At 41.6% G+C, this 18,260-nt stretch overlaps 1 protein-coding gene across 2 annotated transcripts in view; it reads left to right on the top strand.

Annotated features, from left to right (window-relative positions):
- Positions 1–18,260, top strand: part of LOC117524798 (partitioning defective 3 homolog B-like) — an 830,560-nt gene that overhangs the window by 367,210 nt on the left and 445,090 nt on the right. For both annotated transcript variants that reach the window (XM_034186621.1, XM_034186620.1), the window contains exon 13: positions 7,781–7,939. In XM_034186621.1, coding sequence (XP_034042512.1) covers positions 7,781–7,939 — 159 coding nt within the window. The remainder of the gene's footprint in view (positions 1–7,780; positions 7,940–18,260) is intronic.

Here is an 18,260-nt window from a genome sequence, read left to right as displayed (position 1 = left end):
TTTATTTGTATGTTACTCCTGCAAATAAGTATTTGAACACCTCTGAAAATCAGTGTTAATATTTGGTACAGTAGCCTTTGTTTGCAATTACAGAGGTCAAATGTTTTCCTGTAGTTTTTCCACCAGGTTTGCACACACTGCAGCAGGGATTTTGGCCCACTCCTCCATACAGATCTTCTCTAGATCTTTCAGGTTTGGAGTTTCAGCTCCCGTCAAAGATTTTCTATTGAGTTCTGGTCTGGAGACCGGCCAGGCCACTCCAGGACCTTGAAATGCTTCTTACGGAGCCCCTCCTTAGTTGCCCTGGCTGTGTGTTTGGGGTCATTGTCATGCTGGAGGACCCAGCCATGACCCATCTTCAATGCTGTTACTGAGGGAAGGAGGTTGTTTGCCAAAATCTCGCAATACATGACACCATCCATCCTCCATTCAATGAGGTGCAGTCGTCCTGTCCCCTTTGCAGAAGAGCACCCCCAGAGTATGATGTTTCCACCACCATGCTTTACGGTTGGGATGGTTTTCTTGGGGTTGTTCTCATCCTCTAAACATGGTAAGTGGAGCTGATTCCAAAAAGCTCTACTCTGGTCTCTTCTGACCACATGACCTTCTCCCATGCCTCCTCTGGATCATCCAGATGGTCACTGGTGAACTTGTGCTGACTTGAGCAGGGGGACCTTGCTGCCCTGCAGGATTTTAAACCATGACAGCATCATGTGTTACTAATGTAATCTTTGTGACTGTGGTCCCAGCTCTCTTCTGGCCATTGACCAGGTCCTCCTGTGTAGTTCTGAGCTTTCTCAGAATCATCCTTACCCCACAAAGTGAGATCTTGCATGGAATCCCAGACTGAGGGAGATTGACAGTCATCTTGTGTTTCTTCCACTTTCTAATAATCATAACAGTTGTTGTCTTCTACCAAGCTGCATGCCTGTTGTCCTGTAGTCCATCCCAGCCTTGTGCAGGTCTACAGTTTTGTCCCTGGTGTCCTTAGAAGCTCTTTGGTCTTGGCTATGGTTGACAGTTTGGAGTGTCATTGATTGAGTGTGTGAACAGGTGTCTTTTATACAGGTAACAAGTTCAAATAGGTGCAATTAATACAGGTAAAGAGTGCAGAATAAGAGGGCTTCTTAAAGAAAAATGAACAGGTCTATGAGAGCCAGAATTCTTGCTGGTTGGTAGGGGTTCAAATACTTATTTGCAGCAGTAACATACAAATAAATTATTAAAAAATCATACTTTGTAATTTCCGGGTTTTTTTTTTTTCTTTTTTTAGATTATGTCTCTCACAGTGGACATGCACCTAAGATTAAAGTTTCAGACCCCTCCATGATTTCTAAGTGGGAGAACTTGCAAAACCAAAGGGTGTTCAAATACTTATTTTCCTCTCTATATATATACTCAACAAAAATATAAACGCAACACTTTTGGTTTTGCTCCCATTTTGTATGAGATGAACTCAAAGATCTAAAACTTTTTCCACATACACAATATCACCATTTCCCTCAAATATTGTTCACAAACCAGTCTAAATCTGTGATAGTGAGCACTTCTTTGCTGAGATAATCCATCCCACCTCACAGGTGTGCCATATCAAGATGCTGATTAGACACCATGATTAGTGCACAGGTGTGCCTTAGACTGTCCACAATAAAAGGCCACTCTGAAGGTGCAGTTTTGTTTTATTGGGGGGGATACCAGTCAGTATCTGGTGTGACCACCATTTGCCTCATGCAGTGCAACACATCTCCCTCGCATAGAGTTGATCAGGTTGTCAATTGTGGCCTGTGGAATGTTGGTCCACTCCTCTTCAATGGCTGTGCGAAGTTGCTGGATATTGGCAGGAACTGGTACACGCTGTCGTATACACCAGTCCAGAGCATCCCAAACATGCTCAATGGGTGACATGTCTGGTGAGTATGCCGGCCATGCAAGAACTGGGACATTTTCAGCTTCCAAGAATTGTGTACAGATCCTTGCAACATGGGGCCGTGCATTATCCTGCTGCAACATGAGGTGATGTTCTTGGATGTATGGCACAACAATGGGCCTCAGGATCTCGTCACGGTATCTCTGTGCATTCAAAATGCCATCAATAAAATGCACCTGTGTTCTTCGTCCATAACACACGCTTGCCCATACCATAACCCCACCGCCACCATGGACCACTCGATCCACAACATTGACATCAGAAAACTGCTCACCCACACGACGCCACACACGCTGTCTGCCATCTGCCCTGAACAGTGTGAACCGGGATTCATCCGTGAAGAGAACACCTCTCCAACGTGCCAAATGACAGCGAATGTGAGCATTGCCCACTCAAGTCGAACGAACTGGAGTCAGGTCGAGACCCCGATGAGGACGACGAGCATGCAGATGAGCTTCCCTGAGACGGTTTCTGACAGTTTGTGCAGAAATTCTTTGGTTATGCAAACCAATTGTTTCAGCAGCTGTCCGAGTGGCTGGTCTCAGACGATCTTGAAGGTGAACATGCTGGATGTGGAGGTCCTGGGCTGGTGTGGTTACACGTGGTCTGCGGTTGTGAGGCTGGTTGGATGTACTGCCAAATTCTCTGAAACGCCTTTGGAGACGGCTTATGGTAGAGAAATGAACATTCAATACACGAGCAACAGCTCTGGTTGACATTCCTGCTGTCAGCATGCAAATTGCACGCTCCCTCAAATCTTGCGACATCTGTGGCATTGTGCTGTGTGATAAAACTGCACCTTTCAGAGTGGCCTTTTATTGTTGGCAGTCTAAGGCACACCTGTGCACTAATCATGGTGTCTAATTAGCATCTTGATATGGCACACCTGTGAGGTGGGATGGATTATCTCAGCAAAGGAGAAGTGCTCACTATCACAGATTTAGACTGGTTTGTGAACAATATTTGAGGGAAATGGTGATATTGTGTATGTGGAAAAAGTTTTAGATCTTTGAGTTCATCTCATACAAAATGGGAGCAAAACCAAAAGTGGTGCGTTTATATTTTGTTGAGTGTATATATATATATATATATATATATATATATATATATATGCGTGTGCATGTGTATACATATATATATTCATTCGTGTGTAAATTTTTTTCGTATGTTTTTTCATTGTGTTTTGATTTTGGTGTCTTTGTTGGCTGTTGCGTATGATTATATTGCTCTCATATTATATTGCCCGAAATGTCTCGTCTTTATTATTATTAAAGATTTTTTGCATGGGAGCGCTGTGGTGGTGCGGATCATTCTATTTCTAGTTCTGCTACTTTTGTGTACATTCTGGACACTCTGAAGACTTTCTTAATCTTATACAGTCACTTTATCGAGCCTCTTTAGTGCCTTTTGGAGAACACCTCTTTAATGGGGTTTGTTGCAGCAGTTGTTATCTTTGTTGCCTTAAGATGCTTTTTTTTAACGCTGGTGCTAGAACACTGCAAAAAATATAATCAGCTCTTTACCCAATGACTTCCTTGGGGCAGTTTTTTCTCCTCCAATCTTTTTTTTCCTTCAGCCAGAGTAATTACCTGTCGTTTAGTGAAGGTAAAATGGTCAAGTTGTTATATTTTAGGGCTAGTTCAATTTATGCCAAATTATATTCATATTATATATTTGGACAGTGGCATTTTTTAATTTTTCCTCTGCAAAGACAAACTAATTACTATTATAATACAGATCATCTTTTTTGCAGTCAGTTTTCATTAGACACTTCAGTGTATGGATACATGAATATTCCAAGTCATTGAATATCTCTTGGACAGCTCTGAGGGTTGCCTGGTTGTCAGTGGAGACGCTGTGTACAGACCAACTTTGTCTGTTGCATCACCAGTTACAGCTTTATAGTCTAATTGATTAGATTATTTGACATGTTGATAGAGTCATGCACTTCATGAACAGTTCACTAAAATTTGGTTCTTGGGAGATTTTTGGGTCCTCTTTCCAATAAAATGATGACAAAAATGATCCAGACACTCCCATTATTTATTTATTTATTTATTTTTTGGCCAATTTTTCAAAATGGCCACCTCAGTTTCTCCATTTTTAAAAACGTCTGCATCAGTCATGTACGAGGTCTGTTAGAAAACTATCCGACCTTTTTATTTTTTACAAAAACTATATGGATTTGAATCGTGTGCGCTTGCATCAGCCAAGCTTGAACCTTCATGTGCATGCGTGAGTTTTTTCACGCCTGTTGGTTGCGTCATTCGCCTGTGAGCACACTTTGAGTGAGCTGTGGTCCACCCCCCTTGTCGGATTTTCATTGCGTGGAAAATGTCTGAAGGATTTGGAGCTTTGCTGCATCAAATTTTTCCAGAAACTGTGAGAGACAGCCAGGTGGAAACCATTCGGAAGATTCAGACGGCTTTCAGGGACGATTCTATGGGGATCACACAGATTAAGGAGTGTTACAACCGGTTTAAAGACGGCGCACAATGGCAGAGGACGCGCCGTGCTCCGAGCAGTGATCAACAGGCTGAAACGACCACATCATTTCCAAACTGAACTCTGTGTTGATCCGGGACGTCGTCTGACTACTACAGAAATGCCAGAAGAGGTGGACATACCACTTTTTCGACACATTCCACTGTTACAGGAGTTTTTGTCATGAAAAGAGGAGTGGAGGAATTCGCCACAGAGCCGCTAATGGTGCGGGACAAAAGCACCTCCATGTTGATCTCACAGGACATGTTGTAACATGCCCAGCTCTTGCACCATTCGGAAGATTCAGACGGCTTTCTGTGGCTTTTCAGTCGTGTGACTATCCGAGAAATTGTGGACGAGCTGGACATGCTGCAACATGTCCTGTGAGGCTTCATCACAGCGTTGCTTTTTGTCCCGCGCCATTAGTGGCTCCGTCCCGACGCGCAAATTCCTCCGCACGTAATCTGTGTGATCCCCATAGAATCGTCCCTGAAAGCCGTCTGAATCTTCTGAATGGTTTCCACCTGGCTGTCTCTCACAGTTTCTGGAAAAATTTGATGGAGCAAAGTTCCAAATCCTTCATTTTCCTCACAATGAAAATCCGACGAGGGGGGTGGACCACTGCTCACTCAAAGCGTGCTCACAGGTGAGTGACGCAACCGACAGGCTTGAAAAAACTCACACGCGCACGAAGGTTCAAGCTTGGCTGATGCAAGCGCACGATTCAAATCCATATAGTTTTTGCAAAAAATAAAAAGGTCGGATAGTTTTCTAACAGACCTCGTATATGTGCATAAATGGATTTCTATGAATATATTTTGAAGCAAACAGGGACAACTAATCAAATTTAGACTTTAAAATTCCCCAGAAAATGCCATTTCAGGAGATTGTGTAACTTAGTTACTACTTGAGATATGCTGGTCAACATGATGTCAGAATTTTTCCTTTTGGTGTGGTTGTTTCAGTAAAGCAAAAAAGCAAAAAAAAAAAAAAAAAAAAGACAAGACAAGACTGCATAGTCAGTGGTAAAGCAACCTTTTCAGGTTGTTGTCTTGTTATCTGGCAAAAAAAGGCGTGATTGCTTTATTTGATTCCTGTGTTAAAGCGTTATTCAGCAGAGCTGTGAATCAATTCTGCAATGATCTTTAGCTCCCTTTTTATTTTACTTTTAGCCGTGATGACTGTTATGTGCATTTTATCATAAAACAGTATGCAAGTAATGAATGTTTATGAGTTCAATGGTCCAAATAATTCTTGAGGTGAAATGTGGAACATTCCATCATTCACGGAATTAAATATTTGTTCCATTGAAAGAATGAAAAACATTCATTATTTGTTTTATATAATGGCTGAAATAGATCCTTGTCATTTGATATTTTATTAATTTATAAACAACAGAAATGGGACTTACATTTTGTTGTGCGTCACTGGTGCTTTGATGTCAACAGTCCAACACGAACTTTAAATTGGAATCCAAAATTGTTCTCAGTCAGCTTGCAAAAACAGTCAGATAGTTCAAAAATATTCTGATGATGTAGTCTGTGAGGCCGTGCACTGACTTCGTGTACTTCCTCAGTCCAGCTCTTCATTCTAACCTCATCCTAACAGCTCTTCATGCCACCAGATGGCTTACAACGTAGTGGATTTGTTTATTTGATTATTTGTGTTAGAAGAATTAGCACCGTCAATTAGCTCATTCAAATCCTCGTCGGTCAGCAAAACAAACTCCGCCATGTTTAGCTAAAGCCACCCCCACTAGTGTGTGTGCATGCACACTAGCATCTAAAATGTATGGAACCAAACACACGGTAATTGGAACCAAATTTGCACAGTAAATGTAACAAAGCACAAATCTGATGAATAATCCATGTCATGTGACATGCAAAGCACCAATCAAATGGATCCACTCAGCCATTATCCAAGCAGAGTATGTATTTTCTGTAATTATCCACTTTTAATATGGATAAATCCATTTACATAAACTAAGTCTTCGCAAACAGGCTCTCAATTGGGCACCACAGTCTCGTTTGAGGGGGGGCACTAAAGGGGTAAAATATGACACGTATGACGTAATTTCTCTAATTCCGGGGGGAAAAAAAACATGGCATTTTCTCTGGGTTTTTGGGCAAATTACACGCAAACAAAGTGAAAATGTAAAGAAAAAGTGACGATGCGGTGGGAAAGTGGACATGTGTTGCGGTTTGCTTATGACCCAGAGCTCAAGCATGTCGAGGTGGTTTTGCAGGCAAGAGAACAGAGCTACTTTGGTTAGCTGTGTAGGCTAACACTTACCGACACGTCTCCCACTTGCTTCATCTTCCCTTCTCCAGTGGGGAAAAAAAAAACAAAAAACACTTTTCGCGACTGCTTAGGTGATTGCAGCCAAAAACAAAATAGTGCACCATTTGTCCATGTGAAGTTATTCTGTGTATGTACTGCACAACGGGAGCGGCTGTCCCCATAAATGGTCAAATCCTTCGATATCACACAGGGTTCAAACGGGGACTGCTGTGCTCTCTACTCCTTTATATGGGATGTCAAAACAAAGAGTAAAAACTGTTGCTCTTGTTTATTTTTTCTGATCGTTTTGCTTTGGGCCAAGACGATCTAAAATCCCACAGGCACACCTTAATTATTATTTCTGGCTACGCCCGTGTATGAAAGAATTGTGATTGAGTCTCACTTTATGGAAAAACAGAAATGAATGGAATTAGACTGTTACAAACACACACTCCAGGAAAACCAGTGGAGTAGTTTACTGATGTGATGGTTGTGAGTATAATATTTGTGCAGTTCAACAATGACTTTTGTCATGAAAATCAGAGCTGTTCATCTTTTAATAATAATAACTTGCATTTATAGACCAATTTTCAAGATACCCGAAGCGCTTTATAAGTTGCATTATTCATTCACTCGCACATTCACACTTTGGTGGTGGTAAGCTACTAGTATAGCCACAGCTGCCTTGGGGCAAACTGATGGAAGCGTGGCTGCCATTCTGCGCCTGCGGCCCCTCCGACCACCACCTCATTCATACACGGGCAAGGTGGGTTAAGTGTCTTGACCAAGGACACAATGGCCATATGTAGGTTTTTGACTGGTTGAAAAAGAGCGTTTTTGAGATGGTTGAATGCATGCAGCAATGGTGTCCAAAGACATTCCAGAAAGGGCCGAGAGGGTGCAGGTTTTCTTTGCAGCCACTGACTCCAGCAGATGATTTCACTGATGAACTCGTCCTATCCGCTCAAAGTGATCAGTGAAATCACCTGCTGGCATAGAGCTCTAAATGGAGGACATGTGAAGCACACTTAAGTAATCTGATGCAATTAAAATGCTGAATAAATACAAACAGGTTTGTGTGTTTTACAGGACGGGCGTCTGCGTGTCAATGACCAGCTGGTGTCAGTGAATGGAGAATCGCTGTTAGGCCGCTCCAATCATGTCGCCATGGAGACTCTCCGCCGCTCAATGTCCCAGGAAGGGAACATGAGAGGAACGATCCAGCTTGTGGTTCTGAGGGCTCTGAAGGTAAATAAATGTTTTTCTGTGTTCTTACACCACCCTTGATCAATTTGATTTTTGACTTTGGTCAGACAAATGCAAAAGCAGCATAAGACCAAACAGCTGAGTCTTGGTCCAACCAAAAGAGGTGGATTTGGTCCACATTATATTGAGCCATAGTTTCAGTTAGTTACCCTGCACACCAGTGGTGGTATAGTTAAATGTAATCGCTACTGTGTGTGTTTGTAGACAAAATAATTCAGAATCGGGTAAGCAGATATTTGTCAAATGTGGTAGGAATATTCCCTGCATGAGTGTCTCCAGTTGATTAATGTTTGGGAAATGTTGGACAAAGGTTAAGGTCAGATCAGTGACTGACAAAGTCATGTTATTAGGTAAGGATTGTGATTTCCTTTAAAAGGTGTTCCAGTATAAAATATGTGACCAATATTTACATATTGCATCCCAAAATAATCAAAAGTATTTGTTTGCAATTTTAAAAGCTCCCTCCATTTTTTATGTACGGTGCATCCAGAAAGTATTCACGCCACTTCACTTTTTCCACATTTTATGTTACAGCCTCCAAAACAGATGAAATTCTTTTTTTCCCCTCAAAGCTCTACACATAATACCCCATAATGACAATGTGAAAAAAGTATGTTCTTTTGAGATTTTTGAAAATGTATTAAAAATAAAAACAATAAGAAATCACATGTATGTACAGTTGTATGTAAAAGTTTGGGCACCCCTGATGATTTTCAAATCATTAGTTGTCTGGATCAGCAATTTCAGTTAAATATATCATATAGTAGACAAACACAGTGATATTTGAGAAGTGAAGTAAAGTTTATAGGATTTACAGAAAGTGTGCAATAATTCTTTAAACAAAATTAGGTAAATGTATAAATTTGGACACCCCAACAGAAAAAATACATCAATATTTAGTAGATCCTCCTTTTGCAGAAATACCAGCCTCTAAACGCTTCCTATAGCTTCCAGTGAGAGTCTGGATTCTGGTTGAAGGTATTTTGGACCATTCTTCTTTACAAAACATCTCAGGTTTGTTGGTTTCCAAGCATGGATAGCCCGCTTAAAATCACACCACAGATTTTCAATAATATTCAGGTCTGGGACTGAGATGGCCATTCCATAGCATTGTACTTGTTCCTCTGCATGAATGCCTTAGCAAATTGTGAGCAGTGTTTAGGGTCATTGTCTTGTTGAAAGATCCAGTCCCGGTTCAACTTCAACTTTGTCACTGATTCATGGTACATTATTCTCAAGAATCTGCTGTTATTGACTGGAATCCATGTGACCCTCAACTTTAACAAGATTCCTAGTATCTGCACTGGCCACACAGCCACACAGCATGATGGAACCACCTCTAAATTTTACTGTAGGTAGCAAGCGTTTTTCTTGGAATGCTGTGTTCTTTTTCAGCCATGCAAACCGCCCCTTGTTTTGTTCAAATAACACAATTTTAGTTTCATCAGTCCACAGCACCTTATTCCAAAATGAAGCTGGCTTGTCCAAATGTGCTTTAGCATACCTCAAGTGACTCTGTTTGTGGCGTGTACGCAGAAAAGGCTTCCTCTGCATTATAACATCATACAGCATCTCTTTGTACAACGTGAGCTGTATAGTTGAACGATGCACAGAGACATTATCTGCAGCAACATCATCTTTGTAGGTCTTTGGAGCAGGTTTGTGGGTTGGGTTCTCACTATCCTTTGCTTCAGCTTATCTGAGATTTTTCTTGGCCTTCCACTTTGGGCCTTTGGGCCACTTAACTGGTACTGTGCCTGTGGTCTTCCATTTCCTCACTATGTTCCTCACTGTGGAAACTGACAGTTGAAATCTCTGAGATAGCTTTTTGTTTCCTTCCCCTAAACCATGATGTTGTACAATCTTTGTTTTCAGGTCATTTGAGAGTTGTTTAGAGGCTCTCATGTTGCCACTCATTAGACGAGATGCAAAGAGAACTTCATTTCACTTCTCAAATACCACACACACACACACACACACACACACACACACACACACACACATATATATATATATATATATATATATATATATATATATATATATATATATATATATACTTATATATAAAATAATAGTAGTGCTATGTGGCAAAAAAGATTAATCCAGGTTTTGATTATATTTCATATTGTTACATGGGAAACAAGGTACCAGTAGATTCAGTAGATTCTCACAAATCCAACAAGACCAAGCATTCATGATATGCACACTCTTAAGGCTATGAAATTGGGCTATTAGTAAAAAAAAAAAAAAAAGTAGAAAAGGGGGTGTTCACAATAATAGTAGTGTGGCATTCAGTCAGTGAGTTCATCAATTTTGTGGAACAAGCAGGTGTGAATCAGGTGTTCCCTATTTAAGGATGAAGCCAGCACCTGTTGAACATGCTTTTCTCTGTGAAAGCCTGAGGAAAATGGGACATTCAAGACATTGTTCAGAAGAACAGCGTAGTTTGATTAGAAAGTTCATTGGAGAGGGGAAAACTTATATGCCTGTGTGAAGGTAATTTATTTGCAAGAATCCCCCGCAAAGTCCCTCTATTAAATAAAAGACATGTGCAGAAGAGGTTATAATTTGCCAAAGAACACATCAACTGGCGTAAAGAGAAATGGAGGAATATTTTGTGGAGTGATGAGAGTAAAATTGTTCTTTTTGGGTCCAAGGGCCGCAGACAGTTTGTGAGATGACCCCCAAACTCTGAATTCAAGCCAGTGAAGCATGGTGTTGCAAGCATCATGATATGGGCATGTTTCTCCTACTATGGTGTTGGGCCTATATATCGCATACCAGGTATCATGGATCAGTTTGGATATGTCAGAATACTTGAAGAGGTCATGTTGCCTTATGCTGAAGAGGACATGCCCTTGAAATTGTTGTGAAAGTGTAGGAACACGGACCCACAACAGGGGGCGCAAATGAACGGACAATGGAGGAAGTCAAATAACAACACTTTACTGTTGTGAATAAGCACAACAAACACAGCAGATTACAATAATAGACAAAGAAGTCAATTCACAAAATGTGTCACGTGGGCAGGCTCGAAGATAAGAGACGTCTGTCCAAAGCAGAACCGGAACCACACGATTTCCTCTGCCACTGAGCCCCGGGAATACTGGAGCCGCCAAGTCCCGAACTCCCAGGTGGCCACTGCCTCCGCTTGTCGGATCTGGTACTGCTGGCGAGGAACAAAAACAGTTAAAGGTGGGTGCGTTTGCACCCAGCAACACGTATGGTGGGAAAACCACCTCCACCTCTCGTCGGAAGAAATGTCTGCTATCCAACGCACAAGGTAACAAAGTATTAATGTCAGAAAGACAACACAGTCGGCTGAGTACTTTACCTCCTTGGTAGAGCGATATCTCGGCAAAGAGGTGGAGATGTCGTCTTGCTGATATACCACTGCAGATCAGATGATTGGTGACAGCTGTCGTAGGTGATAAGTGACAGCTGTCACCCCGGCTGCTCCTGTGAGACGGCAGCACCCTCTGGTGCCTGGAGCCCGCACTCCAGGCAGGGCGCCCTCTGGTGGTGGTGGGCCAGCAGTACCTCCTCTTCAGCGGCCCACACAACAGAAATGGGTGTTTCAACAAGACAATGACCCCATGCACACTAGTAAACAAGCAAAATCTTTGTTCCAAACCAACAAAATTAATGCCTTGCAGATGTGAAGAAATCATGAAAAACTGTGGTTATACAACTAATTACTAGTTTAGTGATTCACAGGATTGCTAAAAAAGCAGTTTGAACATAATAGTTTTGAGTTTGTAGCGTCAACAGCAGATGCTACTATTATTGTGAACACCCCCTTTCCTACTTTTTTTACTAATAGCCCAATTTCATAGCCTTAAGAGTGTGCATATTATGAATGCTTGGTCTTGTTGGATTTGTGAGAATCTACTGAATCTACTGGTACTTTGTTTCCCATGTAACAATAAGAAATATACTCAAAACCTGGATTAATCTTTTTAGTCACATAGCACTACTATTGTTCTGAACACTACTGTATATTCACATATAGGTAAATATAGTATTTGGTTAAATGCCCCTTATCAAGCTGCACCTCGACCAGGCACTTTTGCTATCCATCAGCAAGCTTCTGTCATATTTGTTGTTGGATTTTTGACCACTCTTCTTGGCAGAATTGAGAGAGTTAATTTAAATTGGTTCGTTTCCTGGTGCAGACTCAGCTTTTACGTGTAAATTTTCAATAGGGATAAGGTCGGGGCTTTGGGAAGGCCATTACAGATTCCTGCTTTATCCAACCCAGAACCAGTTTTGATGTGTGCTTGGGATCATTGTCCTGTTGGAAAACCCGATTTTGGCCAAGTTTCAACGATTTAGCTGTTGATTTGAGGTGACGTTGAAGAATTTGGAGGTAGTCCTCTTTTCCATTTTTACCATTAACTTGGTGCAATGGACCAGTACCACTGGTAGCAAGACAGCCCCAAAGCATGCTGCTACCACCACCATGCTTAGCAGTTGGTACAGTGTTCTTGGGTTTGAAAGCCTCACGTTTACTCCTCCGAACATGCTTCTTGGCATTCCAGCCAAATAACTCAATCTTTGACTCGTCTGATCATAAAAACCTTGTCCATATGGGCAGCTGCAAATTTTTGTCTAATTGAAAGGTGTCAATTTGAGAGCAGGGGCTTCTTTCTTTATCAACAGCCTCTCGGTCCATGGTGGTGTAATTCTCACTTCACTGTGGACAGTGAAGCTCGTGTTCCAACAGTTTCCAGTTCATGAGTAGCCTGAGCCTTGGTGGTTCCTGGATTCTCCAGGAGCATCCTAAAGTCTCGGTCCCAGCGAATAATGAAGGCTGAAGAAGGAGCCACGCATGGGTGTGGGGTGATTATTTGAAGAATGACCCACGTTTTCATCTATCACGTATCCACTATGAAGGTGCCATTATGTGCCTCTCTGTACCCCGCATGTGCCACGTAGCAGCCTCTAGTGAGCCACGACCACCTGTCATTACAGCCTCGAATGGCTCGCATCAGCCACACTAAGCCATGTAGTGCCATGATAGCGCCATGATAACGCCATGTTGGCGCACGTTTAGGCATGAGTTTGGTCCAAACCTCCAGCCCTCCTTCACCTGGTCCCTTTAAAGTGTGGATTTTCAATTCACAGATTCACAGCAGCATTTAAAGATGTCCCTTCTTTTTTTTTTTTTAACGCAGTCCAAAAATAGACACTCCATCACAGTTCCGCAGTTGTGCGCTGTGTGCCAGGCTGCTGTCCACCTGTAATGCACCAGACCAGCTAGACCCGAACCACGGGTTCCTGGAGAGCTGCCTCTGTGCTCCTTGCTGGCTCCGCGGCTCTCTGGCTTTTTTTTTTTTTTTTTTTTTTTTGCGGCTTTAAACACACAAAACTTTATGTTTGTCCATTTATTTCTGCAAAATCTCTCTTTTGTGCGCACGCTGCTGTTGTCCTTTCATGGACAGCCGCCTCTCTGCTCTTTCTGGCTTCCTTTCCATCCGTGTCTTGCTGGCTTTATTTTTTCCCTGGCTTTAAGCACAATCATTTTTACAATGTGAATCCACTTTAACTTTGTGTTCGTCCGTTTATTTCTGCAAAATCGCTCTTTTGCGCGCGCGCTGCTGTTCTCCTTTCATGGACAGTCGTCTCTCTGCTCTTTCTAAGTGGCTTCCTTTCCATCCGTGGCTTGCTGGCTTTATTTTTCCCTGGCTTTAAACACAATCATTTTTACAATGTGAATCCACTTTTGACTTTGTGTTCGTCCATTTATTTCTGCAAAAGCATTCTTTTGCACACGGTGCCGTTCTGCATACAGAATGAGGTGGCCGTTTTATTATATACACCTGTGGATCATTATATATATATATAAACGCAACACTTTTGGTTTTGCTCCCATTTTGTATGAGATTAACTCAACGATCTAAAACTTTTTCCACACACACAATATCACCATTTCCCTCAAATATTGTTCACAAACCAGTCTAAATCTGTGATAGTGAGCACTTCTCCTTTGTTGAGATAATCCATCCCACCTCACAGGTGTGCCATATCAAGATGCTGATTAGACACCATGATTAGTGCACAGGTGTGCCTTAGACTGCCCACAATAAAAGGCCACTCTGAAAGGTGCAGTTTTGTTTTATTGGGGGGGGGGATACCAGTCAGTATCTGGTGTGACCACCATTTGCCTCATGCAGTGCAACACATCTCCTTCGCATCATCCGTGAAGAGAACACCTCTCCAACGTGCCAAACGGCAGCGAATGTGAGCATTTGCCCACTCAAATCGGTTACGACGACGAACTGGAGTCAGGTCGAGACCCCGATGAGGACGATGAGCATGCAGATGAGCTTCCCTGAGACAGTTTCTGACAGTTTGTGCAGAAATTCTTTGGTTATGCAAACCGATTGTTTCAGCAGCTGTCCGAGTGGCTGGTCTCAGATGATCTTGAAGGTGAACATGCTGGATGTGGAGGTCCTGGGCTGGTGTGGTTACACGTGGTCTGCGGTTGTGAGGCTGGTTGAATGTACTGCCAAATTCTCTGAAACGCCTTTGGAGACGGCTTATGGTAGAGAAATGAACATTCAATACATGAGCAACAGTTCTGGTTGACATTCCTGCTGTCAGCATGCCAATTGCATGCTCCTTCAAATCTTGCGACATCTGTGGCATTGTGCTGTGTGATAAAACTGCACCTTTCAGAGTGGCCTTTTATTGTGGGCAGTCTAAGGCACACCTCTGCACTAATCATGGTGTCTAATCAGCATCTTGATATGGCACACCTGTGAGGTGGGATGGATTATCTCAACAAAGGAGAAGTGCTCACTATCACAGATTTAGACTGGTTTGTGAACAATATTTGAGAGGAATGGTGATATTGTATATGTGGAAAAAGTTTTAGATCTTTGAGTTCATCTCATACAAAATGGGAGCAAAACCAAAAGTGTTGCGTTTATATTTTTGTTGAGTATATATATATATATATATATATATATATATATATATATATATATTATTTTTTTTTTTTTCCGCAGCTTACAAGTCACCATGATACAACTTTTAACTTTGTGTTATGTCTTCAAAATCGGTCTTTTGCGCGCTCTCCACCTGTGTTGCCTCACAACTGCTCCACTGGAGTTATTATCTTCCATGGCTTTAAACACACATCCACTTTCACGCAGTCACCCAAATTTTAACTTTGTGTTTGTCCAATATTGACTGAAATATCACTCTTTTGTGAGCTGGCGTTCTGCCTAAATGCTCGTTTGAAGCGTGATGATGAGTCACTGCCTCAGTGCGCACACACAGCGGAGCTCATGTTATCCATTAATTCCAGAAGTGATTAGAGGTATTTTTGGCATGCAAGGTTTGACAGAAAATGATTAATCCACTACAAAATAATTATTTTATATAGAGTCCAGCGCACAGAGCTGGTGGAATTGTGTGCAAAAGGAGGAGAGCCGCTCCAAAAATAGCCTCTCAGGTCCTGCCTCAGTGCGCACACACAGCGGAGCTCATGTGATCCATTAACAAGATATTAAATTAACATACTTTTACATACAACAGACATCAACATACAGACATATTTTTACAGCTAGGAACCGTTTTATCAAGCTATAAAAGACATTAAAAATAATTACCTTAAGCTGTTCAAAATACATCCCACATCGAGCGGGAAAGAAAGGGAAAAAAGTGTCCAGATGAAACAGTCCTCTATGATGCCAGAAGTGATTAGAAGTCTTTTCAACATCCAAGGTTTGGCAGAAAATGATTAATCCACTACAATCTATATAGAATCCATCACACAGAGCAGGTGCAATTGTGTGCGCAAGAGGAGCAGCCGCTCCAAAAATAGCCTCTCAGGTCCTGCGAAGGTGCCAGGCGCACGGATAATGGACTTTTTGCAGACTCGTAAGCACCACGCAAATGCCTCTAAGCTGTCGCAGTAACTCGAACACAAACTGCGCCATGCTGTTGTTGCTAAATTTTGAACATCTTGAAATTAGCGCCACGCTCAGAGAGGAGCCTCGTTAACTGAAGATAATGCCTGTAAGAGCCACTCTGAGCCACTATAATGCCACAATAGCTCACAAAACAAAAAAAACAGGGTGCATGGCTCCTTCTTCACTCCTTCTTCACTCAGTGGGACCGAGGCTTAACCAGTTTCCTCTCATGACAATTTCCTCTGAGGGTGACAGTTGGGGTCTTCTTCCAAACCTTGGCAAAGTGGTGACACATCCCACTAACTTGTACTTGCATCCAGTTGCTTGAACTGATGATCTTGGAATCTGCAGTTGTTTAGAAATGGCTCAGATACACCTTCCTAAGGTGTAAATCTACAGTTGTCCTTCTTAGACCTTGCTGAGTTCTTTTTGACTCATCGTTTTCCATGAGTATTGGTCAGTCCAGTGAGTACTGTCAAACACATCATTTTTAAGATTGCAAAGAGAAACTACCAGTTGTAGTCAATTATGATCATGAACAACGAGTTAATAGGCCTTGCTGTTATTAAGAGACATTGTAGAAACTTCGGCACAACTTATTAAAATATTTAAGTGAATGCATGTGTATATTTGAGCCTGTATGTGTTATTTTGAGCCTCTGTGGATTAGAGAAGATCCAAAACAAATTCAAACTTGTGCACACAATTCTTGTTTTTTTGAAGTCTTTAATGATGTATGATGTACAATCATTCCAGCCCAGCAAAAGAACAGTTCAAACACCTAATTAAAAGCCCAAAATTTCCATGGCATTCATGGCCACACTGAGTATATGTAAACCTCCGGCCACAACTGTAGATGTGAAAACGAAACATGTACAAACAGCACGTATGTTTGATAAAGTCTGTATGAAGTTATTCATTCTTCATTTGCAGCCAGGTTATCCTTTGTGAGTACGAGAGCACAAAAACAAGCATGTATATTTCTTATAGTTCCTCTGCGTCTGATGTACCCGCACATTTGGCTCTCACTGATTACAGAATTTCTTTTTCTGCAATCTGTTGCTTCTGTCTCTTTATAACAGATTTTTTTTTTTTGTGTAGTCTTTCCATGCATTTTTCTGACAATAATGCACTTGAGTGTCCCTGCTCTCTTTTCTGCTCTTACTAGCAGCTGAGAAAGAGCATTGGCACTTCAGCTGCTGAGATTTGGTGTGAATATGTGACATGTTCTGTCGCTCTGTTCTTTCTCAGTTAAGAGTTGCTTTTCATCTCAGCTGCTTTTCAAAGCTGGCCTTTTACACGGCTCTGTACATTTTTTTTCTCACTCGCACAAAGCTGTGTATTTAGCACAGGTGTTAATGCCTTTTACACGGTCTGCTGGTGGTGTGGAAAAAAAGCTTCACATGCACACACATACGCGCACACACACACAAAATCAAACAAAGATGGATGAGTATAAAACCAAATAAATAAAAAACTAGTATTTTTCTGCATGAGTGAGTGTGCATATACAATGTGTGTGTGCCAGTCATTGTGTGTGTGTAGGGCTTAGGACGTCCCCTGCCAATAGTTTGACAATCTGAGTTGTTAGTAACTTCAAAGAGTTGCATCCATGTTTCCCTGTTTGTCTTAAAATGTTGAAAAGAAAGAATAGAAAGAGACAAAGGCAGATCGGTAAAAATGCTGCCTGAATAAGAGCTTTTTTTGGCTTCAGTATTGATGCATTTTAACATCACAGAAGTGGACCACTCTACTTTTTTCCTTCTAATCCTTTCACTCACTCACCTGTGCTTTCCAGTAATATTCCCATCTCTTGCTCTCGGCAGTCCTCTCTTCAGCTTTGTCAGTGTCCAAACATTTATAGACCAAACTGAATGTCCAAATTGTTGATGATTCAAATGCAGTTAATCACCCTATTAAATAAATGTTTAGCTGAAGAGGCCACTTTGCATTAAGCAGATGGAAGTTCTTCATGTCTTGTCATAATATCTGAATTTCAGCCTTTGACATGTTACATTAAAAGGGTCATATTGTTGAACAAGCTTTTTCAATCTTGTTTTTCATGAAGTTTTAAAATAAAATAGTTAATTGTATTAAATTGCAAGTGAAGGCCTTCAAGTACTTCTGGGTCTTGTTCACGATTGAGGGGACAGTGGGGCGTGACATTGGCCGGAGAATTGGTACAGCAGGGGCGTTGTTGTGTGTCTTCTACCGTACTGCTGAGCCAAAAGGTGAAGCTCTCGATCCCTACTCTCACCTATGGTCATTAGGGTTAGGTCATGACCAACAGAACTAGATTGCGGGTATAAGCAGCCGACATGGGTTTTGTTGGGAGGGTGGTTAGTGTCTCCTTTAGAGATAACATAAGAAGCTCAGTCA

Source organism: Thalassophryne amazonica, chromosome 14 (assembly GCF_902500255.1).
Source record: "Thalassophryne amazonica chromosome 14, fThaAma1.1, whole genome shotgun sequence".
Classification (NCBI taxonomy): domain Eukaryota; kingdom Metazoa; phylum Chordata; class Actinopteri; order Batrachoidiformes; family Batrachoididae; genus Thalassophryne; species Thalassophryne amazonica.
This window is presented reverse-complemented; position numbering and strand designations above follow the sequence as displayed.